Below are 23,323 nucleotides of genomic sequence, written 5' to 3'. Positions count from 1 at the left end.
TTGCTCATTTTTAAGTTTCCTTGAGTCAAATGCAGGGGGTCCAATGGAGCAAGTGTCGTAACATGGAATATAGTGGGAAATGTATTTTTCTAAAGACGTATTCTCCATGGAAATGCTCTGTGTTAACATTTCCTGCCTTTCAAAATAGAGAAAATGTCTTGTATTATTTCCTACAATTACTTGATAGGAACTATATAAAAAGGCACAATGAATTAAACTTTTCAAGTCACCATCTTCAATAAGAACACATTTTGGAATGAGGCCCATTCTTTCCATCTAATTTTAGGCATGGTTAAACTGTGCTACTTAACATCAAAAATGAAAGTAAGAAATAAGAGATTGCATTTCCTCCTATAAGGAGGTTATGAGGTGGGTGGTCCCTGACTTCAGCATCTGTTGGTCATTTGGGGGCCATTTCAAAACCTTGCACGTATGATACTAGCTTTCTCTACCAACTGGCCAGTAAGGTTACATTTTCTGGTTTAAATTCCAAACTTGTTAAAAACGAGTGATTTAGGAACTAGAAAGAAAGGGAGTTATTGACTTTTAGTTAATTTAAGAAACTGAAATTTCTGGTTAACTTAATTTTTGCTGAGTAAAGGTTCTGTGTAAGATGATGGGGAGGGTGGGATGGTTCACCGTTGTTGATATGGCACAATGAGCAATCATTCTGCTCTTGTTCTTCTTCCTTCCTTCATTCTTTCATTAAACAACCAGTTATGAGTACTTATTCTGTACTATAGGTACTGTCAAAGGTGCTGGGAGGACTAGAGAAGTGAATAAGACATGGTCCCTGGCCTCCAGAAATTCATGCAGTCTAGTGAGTTAAATATCACCCTTGCATACAGGGGAGATTTTTAATTGTTGACCATTTAAATTTGGTGTTTGCAACTGGCTAAATCTATATGTGAGCATAACTGCAGGAAATTTTTTCTGGTAAAATGGTATCATATCCTAACCTGTTAATACAGAGAAGAAACAAATTTCTCATTCTACAAAAAACGTGTTCCCCAAAACAACTTAATTTTTTCTATAACTGAACGTTCAGTCTCAAGTCCATGTTCAGCCCAATAGTGGATGCTTAATCTTGGCAAATTTAGGGTGAACTCCATTAACGTACGGTACACTCATCCCATCCTCTCTCCCTAGGTCACCCTGTAATTTTCTTGAGGCTTAGGCAGCGTCATGGCATTATAGGTCCAAAACCTGAAGTTTAATGTGTGCTGTTATCATTAAAATGAATAATCTGTTCATATTTGATGCCTGTCCCTGTGTTTCTGGCCTCCACTTCATTACTTGTTCTGCTATGCATTCCTTGGACATGTTCTGTGGTATTCCAGGACAGTGATTAAGGTTTTGATTTATTAGCCCTCAAGGCAAGAATCCTATCAACTAGTTGACATGGTAATGGTTCTGTGGAATGAGAAACTAGGACACCAGTCAGGCAGAGGCTTCTTATTTGGCATCTTGAGACTAGTCAGTATCCAGAAGAAACATTATTTTTGGAACAGTGGGCTGGTTTGCATGGGATTTCCTGGGTTTACCAAATACCCTAACATCAAGAAGCAATTTGTCTTATAAAGCTATAGAAGACTCGGTTACAGTGCCAACTGGGAGACAAATTCTTGTTGCAGCTGTGGTGCTGTCCTATAGGGTGGCTTATATACTGTGAATTCACTGAACGGTGCATTTTCTCCCACAGTCATTATATTTCCTTGTATGTGTACACCTCTAGGTTCTCTTGTTCACAGGTTTGTGTATACGCAGCGAAGGATGCTTTCCCTGGAGATACTGTAAGAGTTCCATTGAATTGGAAACTGAGTTGCTGCCTGGCACTTTTAGATTTCTATTGCCACTTAATGAGAGGCAAAAACACTCGGTTGGTTTGGCTGATTTAGCCTGACTCTCCAAAGGAAACAGATTTGTCACTACAGGGCGGGGACAGAAAGGAGTATAGATGGAACCGAGGATGTCTCTGGTATACTCATGTCCATTGAATGGAATAAAATGCCTAAGTGGTGGGACTTGCAGGTCATGGTTTCTGACAAACAAAGGGTTAGGCCAAGAATTTAAGGAAGGAGCTCAGGCCAGATTACATGGTGGCTGAATGAAAAGAGGTGTAAATGGATGATTGATGAGATATGGAAGTCCTAAATACTGGCTATATCCTTAAACCAGTTGTAGATACAAAGTAGGGCATACCACACTTTTTTTCTTACAGGTGTTTGCATCCAGAGGCATATTCACAAATTTTAATAGAAGAACCTCACTGGATATTTTTGGCTGCTCATGTCATTATTTCTTCCTCCATTTGGATGATTCTCACTCTGGGAGTTTTGGTGGGAAACATAACCCATTTCTCAGTATAAATGCTGGTAAATTCTGGATGCTCATTTTCCATTGCATTGACAGAATTGGCCCTTTCTCTTGGCCTCTTTTTTTCAAGTAAAAGAGACTGGAATGCTCTCTTTTTTGTGGTGGCAGTGGTGTAAGTGGTATAGGTGGTGGTGGCAATGGTGGAAACGTGGCAGTAGAGGGACAAGTGTTTGGCAAGGACGGCAGTCCAGGCTGTGGTGCTGCACGAACATTGGTTTCCAGGCATAGTAATCAAGGGGGACAGGAGGTGACACTGAGAAGCTCATTGCAGTCACCTTACAGGGGCAACACCTAACCGTCAGCGGCAGGAGTAGTGGTGCATTCCACTGGACCCCTGTCCGGGCGTGATTTCTTGGCACCGTATCTGACTTCACTGCCTTTGAGACTGGTTCTTTTGAGCTCCTAGTGATTCTGGGAGCTACTCAATACCAAATTAATTAGTTGCTTGATTGCTTTTCTGCTTAAATCAACCAAAGTCAGCTTTGGTTGCTTGCAGTTAAGTAAACTTGACTGATCAGACCTGTTGATTTAAAGCCTTCCTCTAAGAGAGAAAGGTATGTGGGGTCAGGGAGAGGTTTGTCAATTTTTCCGACAAGGACTTCATTCTTGCATGATAACATTCTTCCTTTGAATATGAGCCTTGGAATTTCCTTCCTGCTTCTAGATTAAGCTTAGAAAGAAACCGTGTCCTGTAACATTAAAAAAAAAGTGATCATTTAGAGTGACTGTAAGTTACTTTCCTAATTTACATAAATGTAAATTTACCTTAAATATAAATTTGCTTATATGCTATTTTCTGTTGGGAGTCTTTTTTTATTTTTGGTCCTAAATGGCTTACATTTTATTTTTGACCAAGATTTTGGCTCCTTGTGAGAGAGTAAAAAGGAAGAAGTCTATTTAAATGAAACTGGAAAAAGCCCTTTAATTAATTACTGTGTGCTTGGACATTGAGGGACGGCCAAATTTAACATCAGTTAAAAAAGTTAAGCTATGGTATATTTGTTACAGGAGCATCAGTGAAAACTACCTTAGGTTCAGAAATGCTTCGTGCCTCATAAAATTCTTCATGCTTCTTGAAATTAATTTGGTTCTAAAATAAAATAATCTTGTGAAAGATTAAAAAAAAATTTTTAGATACTAGAAATTTATAAGAGAAAATGATAAAATATGTCTATGTTATTTATCTTTAAACTTTTATAGTAATTTAAAGAAAATATGTCTAATACCATTTTCATAGCTTGTATTTGCCTTATTCTGGAGAATTTCATAATAAAAGCCATATCCCTCCTTAGAAAAAATATTCTTCAAAAGAATATTTCGTTCATAATTTTATAGGATTCATGGGCCATTAGAAAATCATTTACTTTTTTCTTAGCTATCATAATAAAAATCTCTGTTCTGCTCTACTCTACAAAAAGCAATTCAGTTGATTTTTTAATTACTTTGTCAGTTTATATTATTTATCTTATGGATGTAATGGCTTTTCTAGAATTTAAAATTAATTTGATCCAAATAATTTAATCTTATTATATGGAATAGCTTAAGTGTAGAATTTGGGGAAGCATACATGTCATTAGTTGTTTTTAAAACAGAATCTTACTTCTATTTGACTCAAGGAAGACTTTAAGTTGACAAAAGAGGAAAAAAAACTTCAGGAAAACAGAAATAATTTAAAAATCCTGAACCTTTTTAGTCACCGCCATTCACAGTAGCGGGAAGAAAAGGCCCTGGCATGTGCCCCCTGCTTGATGGATAGTTTGAACTGTGAATGGTCCTATTATGCTGTGAACATGAGTGAAGAGCCTGAACAGTTGGGGTGTATTTTTACAAAGCCAAACTTCTTGGGAGTGGCCTTTTTTTTGCTTGTTTGTTTTTGTTTCATTTTGTATTGTTTTCAGCTATTCTAAAAGGAGATACAATGTTGTAGCATAACCCTCAAATCAGACTTTTAATGCCTGTTAATAGAATTTGTGAAGCAATATTAGTTACATATTTGAATTAATATCCACTTTCTGCACAAACATAAACTCTAAATTGGGTGCTATTCTTCTTCCTATTTACTGAATCTCCCTTTCTAAGAAAACAGACATATTATAGAAGAATTTTCAATAGAGTTAGGAATAAACCTTGAGAGAAGACTCATCTATTTATCCGCATGTTGTGAGATGGGATACAGACTAAGGAGCCTATTCTGGCCTCTTACAATGAGGTTCAAGGATTTACAGGCAACTTCATGAGTGACCAAGTGCGAGGCCATGAAAGGTGTCTTCACAAATTCTAAGCTGTTATCACATGATCCATGTTATCTGATAATATTGCAATTATTAATAGTAAAAAGGTTTAAAGAAAGCCCTTTAGAGAAAAAAGATAAGCTCCTAAGTAATTGTTTATAGACAAGTTTAAAATGAAATTTCACAATATTTGGGATTGGACAACAATCAAAATACTAAAAGTCAGTACTTGTGGGATGCAGTTAAAGCAGTGCTACAGGAAAATTTATAGCTTTAATCTCATTTATTATAATACAAACAATAAAATATAAGCTAAGCATAAAACAATAAAAATGTAAACAGTATAAAGGCCAAAGACATACAAAAGAGCATAATAAGAATAAGAATTGAAATTAATAGAATAGGAAACAAGATAATATGACATCTAAAGCATGTAGCATCAACAGAGCTAATGAATATGAGCAATAATAAGTGCCAAGGGAGTTCAGAGGAGGAACAGATTAACCATGTGTGCTACAGTGAGAAGAATCTAACCGTTGGAGTTGATTGGAGCCATCTACCATTTACAATAGATACATGATCTAAATAAGTCACTGAGCCTCCCTAAATCTAAATTTTCTTATCTAGAAAAGGAGTAAGTAATACCGATTTTAAATAATTCCTACTTCACAAGGTTTTGGTAGGGATTAAATGATTTAGTTATTAACATTATTTAATATACTTCAATTTTAGATTTCATTGCTCACAGAGTGTTCTGATTTAGTACATTTTATTCAAGACTCTAAAATGCTTAATGTGTACACTCAGTGTACACATCAGCTTAATGCCATTCAGTAGCCTATGATACAAATGTACAATGGGAAAAAAAAAACCCTTATTGATTGAAAATCTAGATTGTGAAAACTCTCTGGATTTCATTATCATGCTGTCTTCTAGTTAACTCTGCCAGGTTTTTTTTAGCCCCACATTAAAAAAAAAAAAGAAAACACCCTTCCATTTGTACTTCATTCAATACATTTTTACCACAAATAGCTGTGTGTCAGGCCCTGGGCTCAGCAGTCAGATGTCTTGGCCCGCTCTCTGCTGATTGATAGACAGGCACAGTCTGTTGGGAGCTGGCTTGATTATTTTTTGCAGACCATTTTGTTTTGGGTGAACTGTATATTCAACCACGTACAATTGCTTCTTTAAGCAAATCATGGTTCCCAGGTAACCACTGATCTGCTACATTTCCCTCTGGGTTAGTTTACATTTTCTAAAGTTTTATATAAGTGAAATCATACATATGTAATATCTTTGCCTGGCTTCCTTCGCTTTTCACTTCTTTCATAAGGCATAATCATTTTGAGATTCATCCATGTCACTGCCTATATCAACAGTTAATTTTTTTTTTTAAATTTTGTGTGCAGGTGTGTGCACCACAAGCTAACAAACAAACGCCAAGGGTCATTTCTCAGTCACAATTTGTGCTGGAGCAAAAGAAAACGTTCTGCCCTTGAACAAAGTCCCAAACAGTGTGAAAGTGAGAACTACTTGGGAGAAAGCATTTCCATCCTATGACTATGACCAATTTGAAATAAAAATTTCAGAATCATAATAGTGACTCTACCATAATTTTCTGTAACAAAACTTCTACTGCAACAGATACGGGAAATACAATAAAGGTCCTATTGTTTCCAAAACAGATTATAACTGAAACAGGGTAATTATAGAAATATTTGTGTAAGAATTGCATATTCAGCAGAACTATTGAAAAATCATTCTTCTCAGAAACTAAGTCTTAACAGATACAGAAGAACTCTCCAGGGAGATCTGAAATGGAAGACAAGGCATATTTCTTCAATCCTTTTTTTGTTGAGTAGTATTCCACTGTGTAGATATATCATAATTTGTTTATTCATCCATTTTTTGTTTCTGTTTTTCAGCTATTACAAATAAAGCTGCTGTGAACATTCACATAAACATCTTTATTTATCTTGGGAAAATGCCTCATAGTAGAATGGCTGGGTTACATGGTCAGTTCATGTCTAACTTTTAAGAAACTGCTGTGCTGTTTTCTGAAGACGCTGAGGGTTTTAATTTCCCACCAGCAGGGTTGGACAGTTCCACATACTCCAGAAGCTTGTCAGCATTTGGAATGGCCAATCTTTAATTTTAGCCATCCTGAGAAGTGTGTAGTGGTGTCTCACGGTGGTTTTAATCTACACTTCTCTAATAATTGATGATGTTGGGCATTTTTTCATGTATTTTTTGCTATTTGTTTATCTTCTTTGGTGAAATTGTTAGTTTTCTTGCCCATTATTTTCTACTGGGTCATTGGTCATTTTTCTTTTTGTTTTAGGGCATTAGTTTAAAATGTTGAATTCTATTTGGTTGTTTTTTTAAAAATAAAATATTTTGAGTGTAACACATGACCACTGGAGTTTGTAAAAGTATATGAACATTTTAACATACGAGAAGAGTGTTTTTAAGTCTCTGGTGACCTCAATAGGAAACTATTGCTGAGTTAAAAATCGGACTTTGAAATTCGAATCTCCTAGTTCACCAAGACAATTTTCAATGACATAGACTGATCAGATCAGTATTTGTCAAGTCCAGAGACACAGTGAGGTCAGTAAATAAGCTGCTTTAATTTCAGTAGACTAAATGTCTTACTTTCTTTTGATGTCTATATTTACAAAACAAGACCACACAATACAAAACTGTGGCTCCAGTCAATACAGTATGTGTGGGTCGTCAGCAGAGGAATTGTCCTGTTGTGCCTCTCCTAACAGCATCAGTGCTGCTTAGCAAAAGTCTCACCTGTTGGGGGTTTGTCCCTCAACATCAATAGGCAAAAACAGGATGATTTTGATGATGTTGAAATTTAAAGATAATTGGTCCATGGACAGCTCTTGGTAGATGAATTTTAACTAAATAAGAACTAAATAAAATGCCATAAATTATCCTTTTGTTAAAGCAGACAATAAACTTCAACACATACTCAGAATAAAGAACTTTAGTCCCTCCTTTTCAGCCAAAGGGACCACTTTCTGTGACCGTGAAAACTTTTCCTCAATTCTAAAAACTAAAACCCCCAATTTATTTCTACAAACCTTACAACATTCTAAGGCACTCACCTGGGAAACACAGTGATTTAATTATTTGAACTTGAATAGAAAATACCCCATCTACTGTGACAAATTCTGGTAAATTTCACAGCAATTATCATGGTTGTGAAAAACCGTTTTGTTAGTTACAAAGTTCTGCCTAAACCCCTTGACCAGTTAGAGAAAAGTCCGGCAGAATTTTAGCATTTTTGTATTAAAGTAACTATTTGCCAATATACCAAAAGCCTGGATTGTTGCCAATGTTAATTTCAGCAAGTTATTAAATACTCAAGATTTAGATTATTTTCTCTGTGTGTGTCTAGTTCCCAAAAAAACTTGTATTCTTTTGCATGGTTGCACATTCAAATTGTCCAAGCAGGAAAGAACCAGAGTAGATTCCGACCACATACTAATGAACACTTACCTGCCCTGCTCTAGGAGGGATCTAAATCAGGTTTGAAAATTAGGCATCGATTCCTCACTTATCAGGCCAGGCGGGGTTGTTCCTGTATGAGGTCCTCAGCTATGCAATTGCATACTTACCTGTTTTCTGCACTGATGGCCTCTGGGGGAGGGTGGGGTTCATGCCCCAAGCAGTAGAGTGGGGCTCGAGGGGAGCTTCCAGGGGAATTTCAGCAGAAGAATCTGAAAGATAGACCTGGAATGATAACTGAAAGGCTTTAGAGGATTCTGCAATATTGGTAACTGCCCAAGAAAGAGAACAAGGCAACACCAGAACGAGGCAGCAATGTGACCTTCGCAGCCAAGGGCCCTTGGCCCACTGGGACCCACTGGGTCTTTCTCCTTAAAAGTCTTTTCTTCCTTCTCCTCAGTGTCTTGATCCTGGAGTTTTTCTCCCCATTTGTCTAGGTGCTTCTTTCCCACCCATTTCTTTGGTGGAATCATTCTTTCCTCCTCCTTTCTCCAGGGCAGCTCCTCATTAGACTTCAATCTTCTTTTTCGTTTTCTTTCCTTTTTTCCCTGGAGTGTTCATACAAATGCATGGCTTCATTACTAACTCTAAGCTACTGACTACACCCAGTCCGCTCTCCACAGTCCCAGATGCCTGCTGGGCATTGCACCTGAGGGCCCAGCTCTCACCTGAACTCAACGTATCAAAGCAGTTGCGATCCTTTCAACAGCCCCTGGCCACATAGCAGTGGCCTCACCTCAGTCAGTACGCTGGGCACAGGAGAGGAGCAGAGAAGAAGGCAGATGGGTCCTTACGCCCCTGAAGCCTAGCAGGGGAAATGGCTATCAAGCAGGTTGTCATGCAATAATTAATCTAATTATGACAGTTAAAGGTAAAAGGTGGTATGACCTAGCCTATTTGGGGACATTTAGGGAGGCTCCGGTAGAAGCAAAATATTTCAGACTCTATAGTCCTTGTGGAAGAATGTTTTCTTTTGGTAAGTTTCAGAGCTCTTAGTCCTACCCTTTCTGATTCATTTTTTGTGAATGGATTTCTATGCTAGCTTTGAAAAAAATCAAACTCTTTGAATTCGCAGATTTAGTGAAAAGGTACTTGGAAGAAACCTCTGATAAATTTGGAGGCTGAAAACATTTATAAAAAGTGGGACCTGTTCTGTGTTTAGTAACTATGAAAATATGACAGGCTCTTTTAAAGGCATCTGGATTTCAAGGAGTATAGTGTTTTGTCTCTCTAGGTTCTTAACACTAACTGGTTATCATTGGATAATCATGTTCAAGTGAATGTCTGTAACACTAGAAGAAATATTAATTGCTGTTTTTCCTTGCTAGATAAAAAAATCTTAGAATTTTATCTCTGATTACTTCTCTGTGCTTAAAGTTAGTTGTCCTGTAGGGTTATTTATTTAAAAGCAAGGTGAAGATGTTATTGCACACTTCCATGAGGAATTGGTATTTTAGATAGGCCATGAGGGATGAATAGGAGTTTGACCAAGTAGAGATGGAGTTAAAAAGATAGTTATAAAATAAAAACTTCTAGTTGGAGAGGAGTATAGTAGGCTAGAATGGTTCAGGGAAGGCCTGGTGACTGAATTATAGGAAATGTGTATCCCCTTTAGTTGTATAAGCTGTGTAAGTAATTTTAAACTAGAACTTGACTACAGGTGGTACTTCTCAGCACTACTGTGGGTAGCTTACATGAGAAGAAGAGCTCGAAGTTTCAAGCATCATCACTACTCTCATTTTAAAAGCAAAGCACTCAAGTTACATTATCTTTAATTTTTGACAACTGTGTATCATTGATGGTATGGTTTTAAAGATACAAATACTGAGGCTCAGAGATACTTAAAGATATAAATACCGAGGCTCAGAGATACTTGGAAAGGCTTCACTAAGGAAGTGACGTCTAACTTGGGACCTGAGGAATAAGTGTCCGCCTGGGGAAGAGGCACAGAGGAGTATTCCAGGCAGAGGGAATGGCATGCATGACTTGGGCCTGATTTTGACAAAACCAAGTTCATGTTTTGTAAGGTGCATTCTTGCTGCAGAAGGGGGAGCAGGTTGCAGAAGGGCATGACCAGAGAGGGAGACAAGGTAGGAGAGGGTTGCATTACCCCAGTGAAAGCAGAGAGCTGACTTGAACTAATGGTAATGGCAGAGGGGAAGTGAAAAGTGAATAGATTTTAGAAATTAGGAAGTAGAAGAGATTGTCAGCACATGTCCGTTGTCTGGTAACCTCTACAGTGCAGAGGAAATGTTCTCCCATCTGCACAATTTCGTAGGGTAGCCACTAGCCTTGGGTGGCTGTCTAGCAATACAGTTAAATTTATTTAATATTCCATTAAATTTAAATAAATTCATAAATATTCATTGTGACTTGTGGCTACCCAGTGGGATTGGGTAGGATTGGATAACTTTAGCTTGACCCTCCTTTTACATATCTTCTTTCTAATTATGAGGTCTTTTAAGATAACCTCACTCTATGCAAATTTGCATACTTCTCTTGTGAGTTGGGTCTTCTCACTGCTGCACAAGCTTATGCAATACTTATTTTTACTTCTATATTTGCTCATATTTCTGCCCTCACCTATATTGCTCTGTCCTCTCCTATTATCTCTTGGAAAATATCAAGTCCCACTTCTCCAGGAAAGTTTTCATGGTTATTCTTTCTCATCATATGTCTTTCTTTGAGCATCAGTCGTGCTGGTCTATACCACATAACCTCATGACGAGTTACTCATTTCTTGTTCTTTCATATTTTTTCTTGGTGTGTTGAGCTGATGTGGGGGTCTCACACTAACTAAGATGCTTGAGAGCAGGGGACACAATCTTTGTATTTTCTCGATTTCTTCCCCCAACTGTTCAACGTGTGGTTTAGCAAAGCCACTCTTGAAGATTAATCCTTGCTTCCTACTGTGAACCTACCCCTTACAATGTACGCTATGAGATTTCTGGTTCCTAATATAGATTTATTTTATTTTTCAAAGAAAACAAATTTAAAGAGGTGAAAAAATTAGATACTTGGTTTGTTTTTCTTTTAAATGAAGGATATATGGTTAATTTAGCAGTAAGTGAATCGACTATTTGTAGTGGATGGTCCCTAAAGATGACTGCTATCAATTCCTTCCCTCCCAGTATGTGCATGTGCTCCATCCTTTAAGTCAGCTCTGCCACCTCCCTGCCCCCTTGAATTTGGGCTTGCCTGGTAACCGGCTCTGACAAACAGGAGCCAGCGGGGGTGACGCTGTGCCAGTTGAAGGCCTAGCGGTTCAGAGGCCTCGCGGCTCCCGCCTCGGCTCCTGGAAAGCCAGTCGCCACGCTGTGAAGTTCAGGCTGGATGGCCGAATGAGAAAACACAGCAGCCTGGGAGAAGGCCGCCGAGCTGCCGACCCGGCTCTTCCAGGCCTGCCAGGCGCTAGCCGGGCACAGTCCTGTGCATGACCCCAGCCAACACCTCGTGGAGCAGAACTACCCGGCTGAGCCCATCCCGACTGCTGACCTGAAAGAACCATGAAAAGTAGTAAAACCACTGTTTTGAGTGGTTCAGTTTTGGACAGGCCATTGCCCATCAATACATAACTGTGATATTATCATTTAAAAAAAGAAGATTCACAGTAAGATGACCACCCCTGCTGTGGTCCCTGTCCTGGGCCCCCTGCCCTCCCCGAACTCCACCAAGTTTAGGGCATCTTTACTGAACAGCCGGTAGATGAGCCAATGGCTGTGATGGTGGAAAACCAAATATTAACCAAACCAACTTCAGACCTTCAAAACACACTGTGAAGTACGTTCTTCTGTATGCTTGATTGTTGAGTGTGAAGTTCTAAAACTGAAAGCACCCTTTAGTCTAAGTGCTTTCTTGAATGTAAAAATTATCAAACAGAAAAAAAATTTGCTGGAGAATAGGTTTATCTAAATGACCATCCAAGATCCCTTAGAAAGGTGTTACTTGATTACAATATTGGATTTAAAGTTCTTGGACAGTTATGCAGGACATATCTTAATTTTGTTATTATTTGTGATATTCTAAAAGTGATGTTTTTCTGACGCCTTAATCATTAGAAAGGTAGTATTTGTAAGATTGGTGAGATATTGATCTTATTTAGTCACAAAGATAACTTTAAGCTAAACATATTAGTAATACTATTTTAATGTCTGAAATGACTGAATTTTCTGCAGATTTGGTCCATTTTAGGTAAATCACCTTCAAATGATTAGCAGGTCAGAGAGCAGGTAGGTACGCAGAGATCATGGCCACTCTACAAATGTCTTCCCTCTGCTGCTATTTTCCCATAATTAAACAACTAGTCCATTCTTTGAAATTATATAAGATTAATTTGTAAATTTTGCCTTCACAGAACAGGTCTAATGGCTAAGGTGATTATACAGATACCTATAGAGGTTAAGTGATGACATAACTATTTTCTTCAATTTCCCAAGGACATTGTGAAGGTGACCATTTGGCAATGCTGGTATTCTCGCTTATCTTGGGGGTAGAATCATGTTGGGTCACATTTTCCAGTGGTGTAGCGACAGCCTGAAGACCTGCTCAGTCCAATTTGTTTTGGATTTCTGTATGCGCTGATGTGCTCCTTGCCAGTGAGCTAAATGAACTTTGTCCTTACATTGTAAGGACATCCTCTTCAGGCGACCTGATTCTATTTTTAACCATGCTATTTTGTAAATAAATGCTCCCCCCAAATAATGGACAGTTTAGTTTACAAACTGAAATATTTTCTGATGTTGTGGAACAATACAATCTCAGAAGTAAAAATAACTCCATGATTCATTCAGTCTTATCTCTACCCAATCAGGCATCGCCTTGCCAGAAGGAGTTTTACCTCCTAGATTTAGCACAATGCCTAGAATACAGAACAGGCATACACTGTTTTATGGCACTTCACTTATTGTACTTCCTAGATACTGCTTTTTTTTTTTTTTTTTTTACAAATTGAAGATTTGTGATAGCCCTGCATTTTCCAACAGCATTTATTCATTTTTCTGTCACAGTTTGGTAATTCTCACATTTCAAACCTTTTAATTGTTATTATACTTGTTATTGTGATCTGTGATTGCTGCTCTTTGATGTTACTGTTGTAATTGTTTTAGGGTGCCACATATTGCATCCACATAAGATCCATATATGTCATGTGTGTTCTGACGGCTCCACCCAACAGCCATTTCCTGGTCTCTCTCCCTTTCCTCAGGCCTCCCTATTCCCTGAGACACACAATACTGAAATTAGGTCAATTAATAATCTACAGTGGCCTCTGAGTGTTCAAGAAATAAAGGAGAGTTGCACATCTCTCACTGAAAAAATTAAAAGCTAGAAATGATTAAGCTTAGTGAGAAGGTACGTTGAAAACTGAGATAGGCAGAAAGCTGGACTTCTTGCACCAAACAGACAAGTTGTGAATGCAAAGGAAAAATTCTTGAAGGAAACTAGGAATGCTGCTCCAGTGAGCCCACGAGTGACTAGAATGTGAAACATCCTTATTGCTGATGTGGAGAAAGTTTGTGTGGTCTGGATAGAAGATCAAACCCGCCACAACATTCCCTTAAACTAAGCCTAACCCAGATCAAGGCCCTAACTCTCTTCAGTTCTAGGAAAGCTGAGAGAGGCTAACAAGCTAAAGAAGAAAAGAAGAACACAGGTTGAGTCATGGGGTTTAAGGAAAGAAGGCGTCTCTGTAACAGAAAAGTGCAGGGGAGGCAGCAGGTGCTGATGGAGAAGCTGCAGCAAGTTACCCAGAAGAACTAGCTGAGATTATCACTGAAGGTGGTTATGCAGTAAGTGACAGATTGTCAACGTAAACAAAAGCCTCTGTTAGAAGAAGATGCCATCTAGGACTTCTGTAGCTAGAGAGGAGAAGTCAATGCCTGGCTTCAAAGCCTCAAAAGAGAGGCTGACTCTCTCATGAGGGACTAATGCAGCTGGTGACTTTAAGTTGAAGCCAGTGCTCACTGACCACTTTGAACATCCCAGGGCCCTTAAGAATCATGCTCCATCTTCTCTGCCTGTGCTCTGTAAAGAGAACAATAAATCATAGATGACAGCACATCTGTTTACAACATGGGTAACTGAGTATTTTGAGCCCACTGTTGAGACCTGCTGCTCAGAAAATAAGATTCTTCTCCAAATAATACTGTTCATTGGCAAAGCACCTGGCCACCCAAGAGTTCTGATGGAGATGGAGCATGAATGTTGTTTTCATGCCTGCCACTCAACGTACATCTACAACCCATGGATCAAGGAGCCATTAGCACTTTTAAGTTTTAATATTTAAGAAACACATTTTGTAAGGCTAGAGCTGGTGAATCATTGCTGATATAAATTAGAGAAGACCCGAATAAATGGAAAGATACATAATGTTCATGGATCAGAGGATTAGTTTTGATAATATGGCAACTCTTATCTAACTAGTCCATAGAATCAATTCAATCCCAATCAAAGTCTCAGTGAGATTTTTTATGCACATTGTCAAGCTGATTCTAAATAAACATGCAAATGAAAATAATTGAAAAATGACAAAAATTTTTAAAAGATCGAAGTTGGAGAAGTCTGGGGGAGGGTGGGACTTCCTCCTCCCGGGAGGCAGTATAAACCCCAGACCCCACAGCCCTCCTTTGGACCCCTCCTGAGCAGCAGCCGTTTTCTCTTCTCACTGATTAAAAGAGCTTTGTTGATTGCTCAGTACTCTTGTCTGCTGGCTACAGTCTTTGTCTCTGGGGCACAATCCTGGGAAAAAGAGCGTTCTCAGATGGTACCATCTTCCCAGGAGCATATATGCCTTAGGATTTAGCAATGGCATGTTTTAAATATGTTCAGTTTATACAAGACAGTTATAACCCAACGAAGTGGAAGTAATTAAGTAAAAGTCCTGTGGGCTGAATACTTTTCTAAAGTTCTCAACTTTCGTTTCTTCAGTAGACTTTTTTACTGGTTAGTTTAAAAAATACACAGAGGTCTCTTCCCCCAAATTCTGGGCAGCATAGTTGAAACGTCTGTGGTTTTAGGACGTTAACCAACAGTAATAAACGACAGTTTAATCTGTGAAAGGAAAAGAGGATAGAATTTAAGAGGTGACGTGTGGTCGGTGGGGGAGACAGGAAGGGATTTGGACAAACGAACGTTTCCCAAGCCGCAAGACCGCGCCTACACAGCCTCGCCGCAGATCTGCAGAATCTCGGGCAGGTGGCTCCGGGGGCATCAAAACGTTACAACGCGCTGCAGGTCCGCGGCCCTGGGAACCGCGCCTCCCGAAGTGGGTCCTGCTGTTGGGGAGCCCAGCGCGTCCCGCGCGCCCCCTGGTGGCGGCGCCCGGAGGGGAGGGGCCGCGGCAAGGGTCGCCGCCTGGGCGCTGAGCGGCGGGGTTCCTCCCGACGCTGGGGCCGCTCGCGCATCCCGCCCCGGGCTCGCTGCCCCAGCATCCGGCGGCCCGCACGGGGCGCTCGGTGCGGTTCCTCCGCGCTTCTCTCCGTCCAGTTTCATTCAGCCATTGCCGGGGGTCGGGGTCGCGGTGGCGGAGCTGCGGGGTAGCGCTGGGACCTCGGGGCTTTAGGACTGAAGTTCCAGGAGCTGGAAAGCGAAGGGGCAGTAGAGCCCCGCCTGACGGGGACTGCCACCCTTGGACGCCCGTGTGCCCGATCGCGGGGATCCCGCACGGCGCGCCCCACTTTAATGCCCACCTTGCTCCCGCCTGGCCCGTGCGTTGATGTCACCTCGCCACCGCTCACAGAACGCTGGCGCTCGTCTTCGGGTCCCCGCACCCCAGCCCTCGGGCGGCCGACGGGGTCCGGGCCCGGGGCCGGGAGCGCAAGCCTCCCGCGTCCCAGCCCGGCGAGTGCTCCGCGGGCCGTGCGTCCTCCGCTGATTGACGGGGGGCGGTGGGGGTGTGCGGGGGGCGGAGGCCGGCCCCCAGGGCGCGGGGCGGGCCGCGGCTGGCTGTCCCCGACGGCTCGGGCCTGGGCGTGCGGTCCCCACCTCGCAGGCCGCTCGGCGGCTACTCAGAGCCCGGAGCCCGGGGGGAGCGCGCAGGTGCCCCGGGGCCGCCGCCGGCCGGGGTGCGCACGGAAGCCGGCCGCCCCGGCGCCCCGGCCCGCAGCCCGGCCTCCCCGCGGCGCCGCCTCCCCCGCCCTCGCCGCGAGCTGCCTCCGCCCCCTTCCTTCCCCTGCCTCCACCCCCCGCCCCGCGCCGGCCGCGCCGGGCCGGAGCCGGGCGCGCGGCGCTCAGTCCGCCCGAGCCGCGCATGTGGGCGCCGGGCCGGCCGTCGGCGCCCCCGGCCAGCATGGACAGCCGCCACACCAGCGCCGCGGGCCTCGGCGACCTGGCGCAGCTGAGCGCGGCCCTCCCGGCCACGCGCGTGGAGGTGTCGGTGTCCTGCAGGTGAGCGCGGCCCGCGCCCGTCCCGGGCAGGCTCCCCGCCGTGGGACCCGAGGCTTCCCCGGGCGGGTGGCGCCGAGCGCGGGCGGGACCTCGGGGCGAACGGGGGGCCGCGGGACCGGGACGGACTTTCTGGGAAATGCTGTCAAAGTTGGCCGGGCTGTGACTCAGCGCCCTTTGCGGGCCCTCCGCGCCCCGGACCGAGCTGCCGGGGGTGGTGACGGGCCCCGGGCCCGGGGGGGGGGGGGGCCTGGGGTGCCGGGGCGCGTGACCGCCGCGCAGGGCCGGGGCTCCGGCGGCCGGGTGTGTGCAGACCGGCGCTCCCCCCGCCTCCTGGAGCCTCCGGCGGGCTTCCCCCACCCTTCCGGGCGTTTTGCCTTAAGCCTGATAGGTAGAGATTTCGGCTCCAGCCCTCCTGGCAGACGAATCTGTGCTTTTCCTAAATTCTGGGAAGTCACGACTTCCCGCCTGCCAGCAGCCGCGTTTGCCTACGGACTGTAAACCGACACCCTGCCGGGACTGTACATGTCAAACTCTGCCGGAGGTTCTCCGGGTTCGTGTCCCTGTCAATACGGCGGCGCGATGGCCGTAGCACAGATTGGAGAAGATGGGGGGACGGCACCAGATTGAAAATGGCAACAGAAGGAGAGAGAGAGAGAGAATTTGCGGGTTGTAACACCGACCCCAAGCCCACTCCCTGTTTTGCACGCGGTGCCCTCTTCTCGTGGTAAACTACCGTCTCACTTGCCCACTTTCTCCCCAATGTTGGTTTTAATGTCATCATTTCTTACCTTTCCTTAGCAAAACTTGGAGAAATTTAATCAACATGGGTGATCTCCGAAGTAAATTAGCCCTAGAACTTAAAATGCTGTAAATCCAGGGGTCCTTCATTTTGCATATTCACAAGACTGAGTCTAAAGCCAGCGGAATCAAATAGTGCGTGTGCGCGGGCGCGCGCACATTCCAGCACCCGACAGCCCCGGCAGGGGTGTTAATTGGCAATAGCGGATGGCCGTTAGCTGTTCTGGAGGCACAGCCGTGATTGCTCGCTGCCTCTTAGCGCTGACCTCAGACTGTGAACACAGCAATGCTGATAATGACGGCCAACACTGAGCTCTTAGCTTATCGCGGCCGCAGCTCTAGGTGCGCCCGGAGGTTTTGTTCTGGCAGTTGAACAGGTGAAGCTATTGGGAAAACTCTTTTTAGACATTCCTTTCTGGGCCTTTTTCTTTCCCTTGACGCTGACTTTGAATGCTAGAGCGAGGTTACTATAAGTGTATGCAAAAAACACATAGCCCAAAGTCCTCCGATCACAGCATCTTCTAGAGTTCTTATTCTTTGCTGACCATCTGCAGCTCCGAATGGTATGTGGCCTGTATGTGGAATGAATATAAAAATGCTGTGAATTAAATCCGAATTTCTCAGAAGCTGTTCAGAGGTGATGGGAAAATTATGCATTAGCTGCTCTTTCTGCCAGTCGGGTTCACATTTCACCTTTTTTTTTTTTTGGTCCTTGCTGTGGGTGTGTCCCCGGAATCCTGAAGTCCTTGGCTTTAAGCCAGTTTGTTTCCGCTTGCTGCTCAGACCCTGGGGATCCCCTTGTACTAGCCTTTTTTTCATACCTTGGACTTGGTGTCTTGTTTTTAATTTTTAAATTCTCAAATAGAATAAGAAGTCCTGAAAGAGAACTCAAGTACTCACAGTCCTTAGATTGTTAAGACCTGAATCTCGTCATCGTAGATGGTAGTGTTCTTCGGGCTGTAGCACAACAGACCTGGTTACAGATTCTGGCTTTGTGACTTTCTCTTGTTTTTACCTTGAAGCCAGTTCTTCCTTAATCTAAGCTTCCTCATCTCTAAATGGCGATAATCATGGTACTTACGTTACATAGAGTGTTCCTGGGGTTTAATACGATGATGTCCGAAAAGTATTCAGAGGTGTTAGCTGTTATTATGGTATGGGAAATAGCATTTATTAAATAAATGTATATAATTTCATTATGGAGTTCTGTAAATAGTCCCTCTCTTCTGAACTTCAGTAAGTGGGTTAAAGATGACAAGGATAGAGGCAGCGATGGGATACCTGTGCTCTTTCCCCTCTTTGTTTGATGTGCATAAAGAGCCTATTTCCTGGGATGTCTGTGGGGACAAGGCACAGTTGTGTGCCCGTCAGCCTTCCTAGGGGCAGGAGGAGCAGGGAATTCCCTTGCCTTCTCTACAGAGGCCTCTGATGATGTGCGGACAGTTAAAAGGCAGCTCAGGAATAGAATCCCTTTTGATAACCTCCTTTCACTGTCCCCAGTCTAAGACTTTTTGAAAGCTTTATGACATTTTCATCTTCATTTTCTGGGAGGTGAGAAACATCGACAATTGAAGTTTGACTAAATATAATCCATGGAAATCATGCACTACTCACCGAGTGGTTGAGTGTCTTTTATACGCCTAGCGTGAGGCCAGGCTCCATGAGAAATGCAAGAGAAGTTCTCTGAAAAACGTTAACCCTGGTTGGAAGATAAGTATTGCATAACGCCCGGTAAGGTGGGAGTAAATCCACAGGTGAAACTCCTGGGCAGGAGGGAAGAGGTCCCTGTGGGATGGAGGGCTTGGAAGGCACTGCAAAGAGGAGATGGGACCTGAGGAGGGGCGGGACGCCCTGCGCAGCGCTGGAGCAGGGACCGTCCATGTATATGGAGGTTTTGTAGTGGCTACACACTTGGTATGTTTGGGTGACGGTACATTTTTAAGCTGTATTTATGTGGGGACAACTAACTCCGACTTCCCTTCTACCCATGATTGAGTTCGTATATTCATTTTTCTTTATTGTGTTAATTCATAAAATTTTTAAAGTCAATTTGGTTACCCAATTACAATGTCTATAGCTGAAATGATGGCAACCCTAAAACATAAAATAATATTTATAATGTTCCCATTTTATTCTGAAAACAGATTAATTAGAATGAGGTATAACCAATGGGAAAAATAACAGGTAGTAATCACCCGTTTGTTTCCTTAGGATCTTAAGTTTGTTGCACTCTCTCTCATACCTGATTCTGTTGATATTTTGTCATTTTCCCTGAGAAATTAGCACATCAATTATAAAAGCAATGAGAGCATTCTGTATTTCTAGACTTTGTAGATTAGCTATCGCATGGAAATCCTTTCACAGCAATAGTCCTATGATGGTGATAAAACCAATTGTCAACACTGATATGGAAGAAAGAATACCAACCGGGGATTTATTGAATGGCTACTTCATGCCAGGCCTTCTAGAAAGTCCTTCCTCACCTGGCCATAACTCTTGTGCCCCATCTCCCATCGCTCCTCATGTGAGCTCTGTGCCTGAACATAGTCTAACAAATACGTTCCAAGCTATGTGCTAAAACTTGTGCCCGATGAATATGGCTGCAAAACTTGAGTCAGAGGTGCCGCCCAAAAGCGTGTGCTGCTGACCGTAGAGTTCTCCTTGCCTGTGTGGTCATGCACATGCTATTCTCTCTGCCCTGAACCTCCCTCCTGTCCCCTCCTCTTCTTGACTAGCTTGTGTTCCTTCTTCAAGACTCATGTCAGGTATCATTTTCTCTCATGACTCCTTTCTCAAGTTGGATTTTGCTGTTTTCCCGAAGCAGCCAGTATGTACCAGTCTCATAGTTACACTACATCACCGACTCTCAAACAGCATGTGGTTACCCAGCCTGGGGCCACTTATATGTGGGTTTGTTTCAATAAATACATTGGAAAAATTTTTGGAGGTGCGTGACAATTTGAAAAAAAACATTTTATTTTCTCTAGTTTACTTTATTGTGAGAATACAGCGTATAATGTGCATATGCATGTGTAACCTGCACAGTACTTGTTGACTGCATTATCAGTATGGCTATGATCAGCATTCGGCTGTTGAATTTTTGGCTGTGCAGGTGGTGAGTACCCCTAAACTTCCACATTGTTCAAGGGTCAGTTGTAATTCTTGGTCTCTGAATTCTCCTTGAGGACAGGTTTTTTGTGTGTCTTTTGTGTCTGTGTATTCTGAGCTTTGGCACAGAATGTGAAGTCAGTGAGTGCTGGGTGCTGTAATTCTCTGAATGAATCATCTGGTGTAGGGAGGGCGGTGTGCCTGTTAACCTACAGCCACTTAGGCCCCTACACCAGATCTATGGAGTCAGATCTCTGGGAGTAGGTCTGGGCATCTCGCCTTTTATCAAGTTCACCTGTGCTGGTTGTAGACATTAAATGTTTTAACCTATCAGCTGCATGTGTAAATGACTGTGGCTGACCTGGATTAGCAATACTTGCCCTACAAAGGTATTATGAGGACAATTTTCAGTGGTGTGCTGCAGCTGGGCTAAGTGGGATTGAGATGAGAATTTGTGTGCCAGTTGTGAAATGAAATGATCATGAGAAATTAAATGATATAAACCTAAAATTAAATAATTATATTTTAAGACAGGTAAGACATTCAGAAGTTATCCCGTCCTAATTATTTTACCATCGTCGAGACTCTTTGCTAGCATCTGTGCTCTATCTTTTTAATCAGGGTGGTGAAAACACTATGTAGTCAGGTGCTAACTGCTCATCTCTTCTCAGTCCATGTTTAGTGACATCACATTGGCAACTTCAAATTGGCCATGTTGGGAATATTTACCTTCTGGAGCCTGGCTGACGCTGCGAATTAGGCTTGATATAGTGTTTTGTCTGTGTTTAAGACATGCTGTGGAGATCCGTTGGCCCTGTGGAATTTACAATAACAACATTATATATGTAATTACTATTTGTAAATTGTGTGCTCAGCTATGCATACTTTATGTCAGTAACATGTATCATAAATTACATGAATGCACACCCAGACATATGCACTCCGCTTTTTGGGGGAGAGCCTGGCGTTGAACACACACTTGCATTATCACTGTTCACAGGCCTTTTGTAAAAGGTAAAGCATCCTGCAAAGGGAAAGGGCAGCTGCTGCTAGACTGTGGCTGTCAGAAATGATGGCATCAAGAGCACTCTCTCTGGCCTTCCTTCTCTCCTGGAATAAGTGGCATTGTGGAATTTTGTGACCCACGAAAGGTTGTGATCGCCTGCAGGTGTACTGTCAATGCGAAAGGAAGATGACTGAAATTCTGTTCATATTCCACTTTCTTCTTTTCATGTGGCCCTCTCCACATCTTCATTCTTCTCTTACTTTGAAGACTTTTTTTCTGTTTCTCCATCACTGGTGGCATGTATTTTGCACATATACATTTTACAGGTCCAGTTACACTTAGCGATTAACTGACCATCTGGGAAAACAAATTCATATTCCGAGAGAGAATCTGATTGGTCCAGTGAGAATCAGCCCAGTTTGAAGCAGGTGCCCATGCTGTTCAGTTGATTTGTGGTGAAAGAGAACCAGTGTTCAATCATAACAGTCAGGATTTCCACCCCAGTCCATTTTGGTTTCTCTCTTTAGCACATTTTACCCTTCTGTAGTTAGATAAAAAGTTTGAAGTTAGTGTGTAAATAGGTTTCCAAATGATGTGGTTAACTGACAGATTGTGACTGTAAGCAAGGTAAGTCCGGATGCCCGTTACCCTGTTGGTGAGGCCTATCACATGTACACCCAGGGTCACGTTGTGGCATGGCCCCAGCAATCCTGTTCTTCTGGCCCTGCAGTTCCTGAGGTCTGTGGCTGTAGTCACCCATCGTGCTTTTATCAGCCCTGTTTGGTTTTGTCTGAGCCCCAGAATTTCAGGAAGATGTATGCTAGAGGCATTGCTGGACAGTGATTCTGGAATCTCAATGCGAGAGTTGCCCAGGGATATGTTAGCAGGGAAAAGCCTTACTCATACAGTCGTTCCACCAATTTTGGTCTGCCCTGTGTTTTTTTTTAGCATTTGGCGGTGTTCTAAATCAGCCTGGAATGTGGAAATTTTGAGTCTAGAAGCAATTCACAAAGCAAGGCCCTGAGAGAGCGAGTGTCCAGGGCTGTTCTCCGTTACCCTACTGTGGTTTAGCAGATAGGAGACTGAATTCCCTATTTGAGTTCACTCCAGGCAGGGGAGAAAAACAGCTCCTCTCAAAGGCATTTTCTTCAGTTGCTCACCCATTTTATAACCTTTAACACATGCTTATTAGAGCCAGTTTTGCTTAGCCTTGAGGCGTATGGGTGTGGAACCAGACCCGCTCTGCCGCTGCTGCTGTAAAATCCTGGAACATTACCTCATCTCCCTGTTCTTGAACTTCCTCATCTGTAAGGTGAGGAAAATAATAGTCACTACTTCTTATATTTCTGTCAAAGTTTAAATAAGTTAATACACCTACATGAGTTAAAACACTGCTTGTCATATTAGTTAAACACTCGGTAATTACAAATGGATATAAACAGAAAATATATATTACCCACTATTCCATCGAACTTGAGCATTTTGTTCATTTCTGTCTCATTTATAACATCACATTTTATAATCCCTTTGTCTCCCTGATGTGTATGTGTGTGTGTGTGTGCGTGTGTGTGCACACGCATGCTCACACACATCGTATAATGGGACCATACTATATTCTATGCAATTTATCTTCTGTACTTTTCTGTTAATATTATGTCCTGTAGATGTTACTATCATTAGTTTCTGAAAATATAACTTCATTTCTGTGTCATAGTTTATTATATGGGTATACTACATTTATTTAACTTTTCAAAATCTACTTGAATAAGTTACTATTCAAAATAATGCTACAGATGAACATTCTTATTCACAAACACTTGCTAACATCCGTGCTTTTTCCTGAAAATAGTTTTCTAGAGATTAAGATATTAGTAAGATCTCTCCTCAAGGGTGTTTTAAT

General features: G+C 42.5%; 1 protein-coding gene across 2 annotated transcripts in view; it reads left to right on the top strand.

Moving 5' to 3' along the window:
• Positions 1-16,292: 16,292 nt before the first annotated feature.
• CPNE8 (copine 8) overlaps positions 16,293-23,323 on the top strand; it is a 164,185-nt gene continuing 157,154 nt past the window's right edge. Inside the window, exon 1 of one of the 2 annotated variants that reach the window (XM_036889386.2) lies at positions 16,293-16,511. In XM_036889386.2, coding sequence (XP_036745281.2) covers positions 16,375-16,511 — 137 coding nt within the window. In that variant the 5' untranslated portion in view covers positions 16,293-16,374. The remainder of the gene's footprint in view (positions 16,512-23,323) is intronic. The other variant, XM_036889385.2, reaches the window with a different exon arrangement.

The sequence above is a fragment of the Manis pentadactyla genome, chromosome 14, assembly GCF_030020395.1.
Source record: "Manis pentadactyla isolate mManPen7 chromosome 14, mManPen7.hap1, whole genome shotgun sequence".
Lineage (NCBI taxonomy): Eukaryota > Metazoa > Chordata > Mammalia > Pholidota > Manidae > Manis > Manis pentadactyla.
This window is presented reverse-complemented; position numbering and strand designations above follow the sequence as displayed.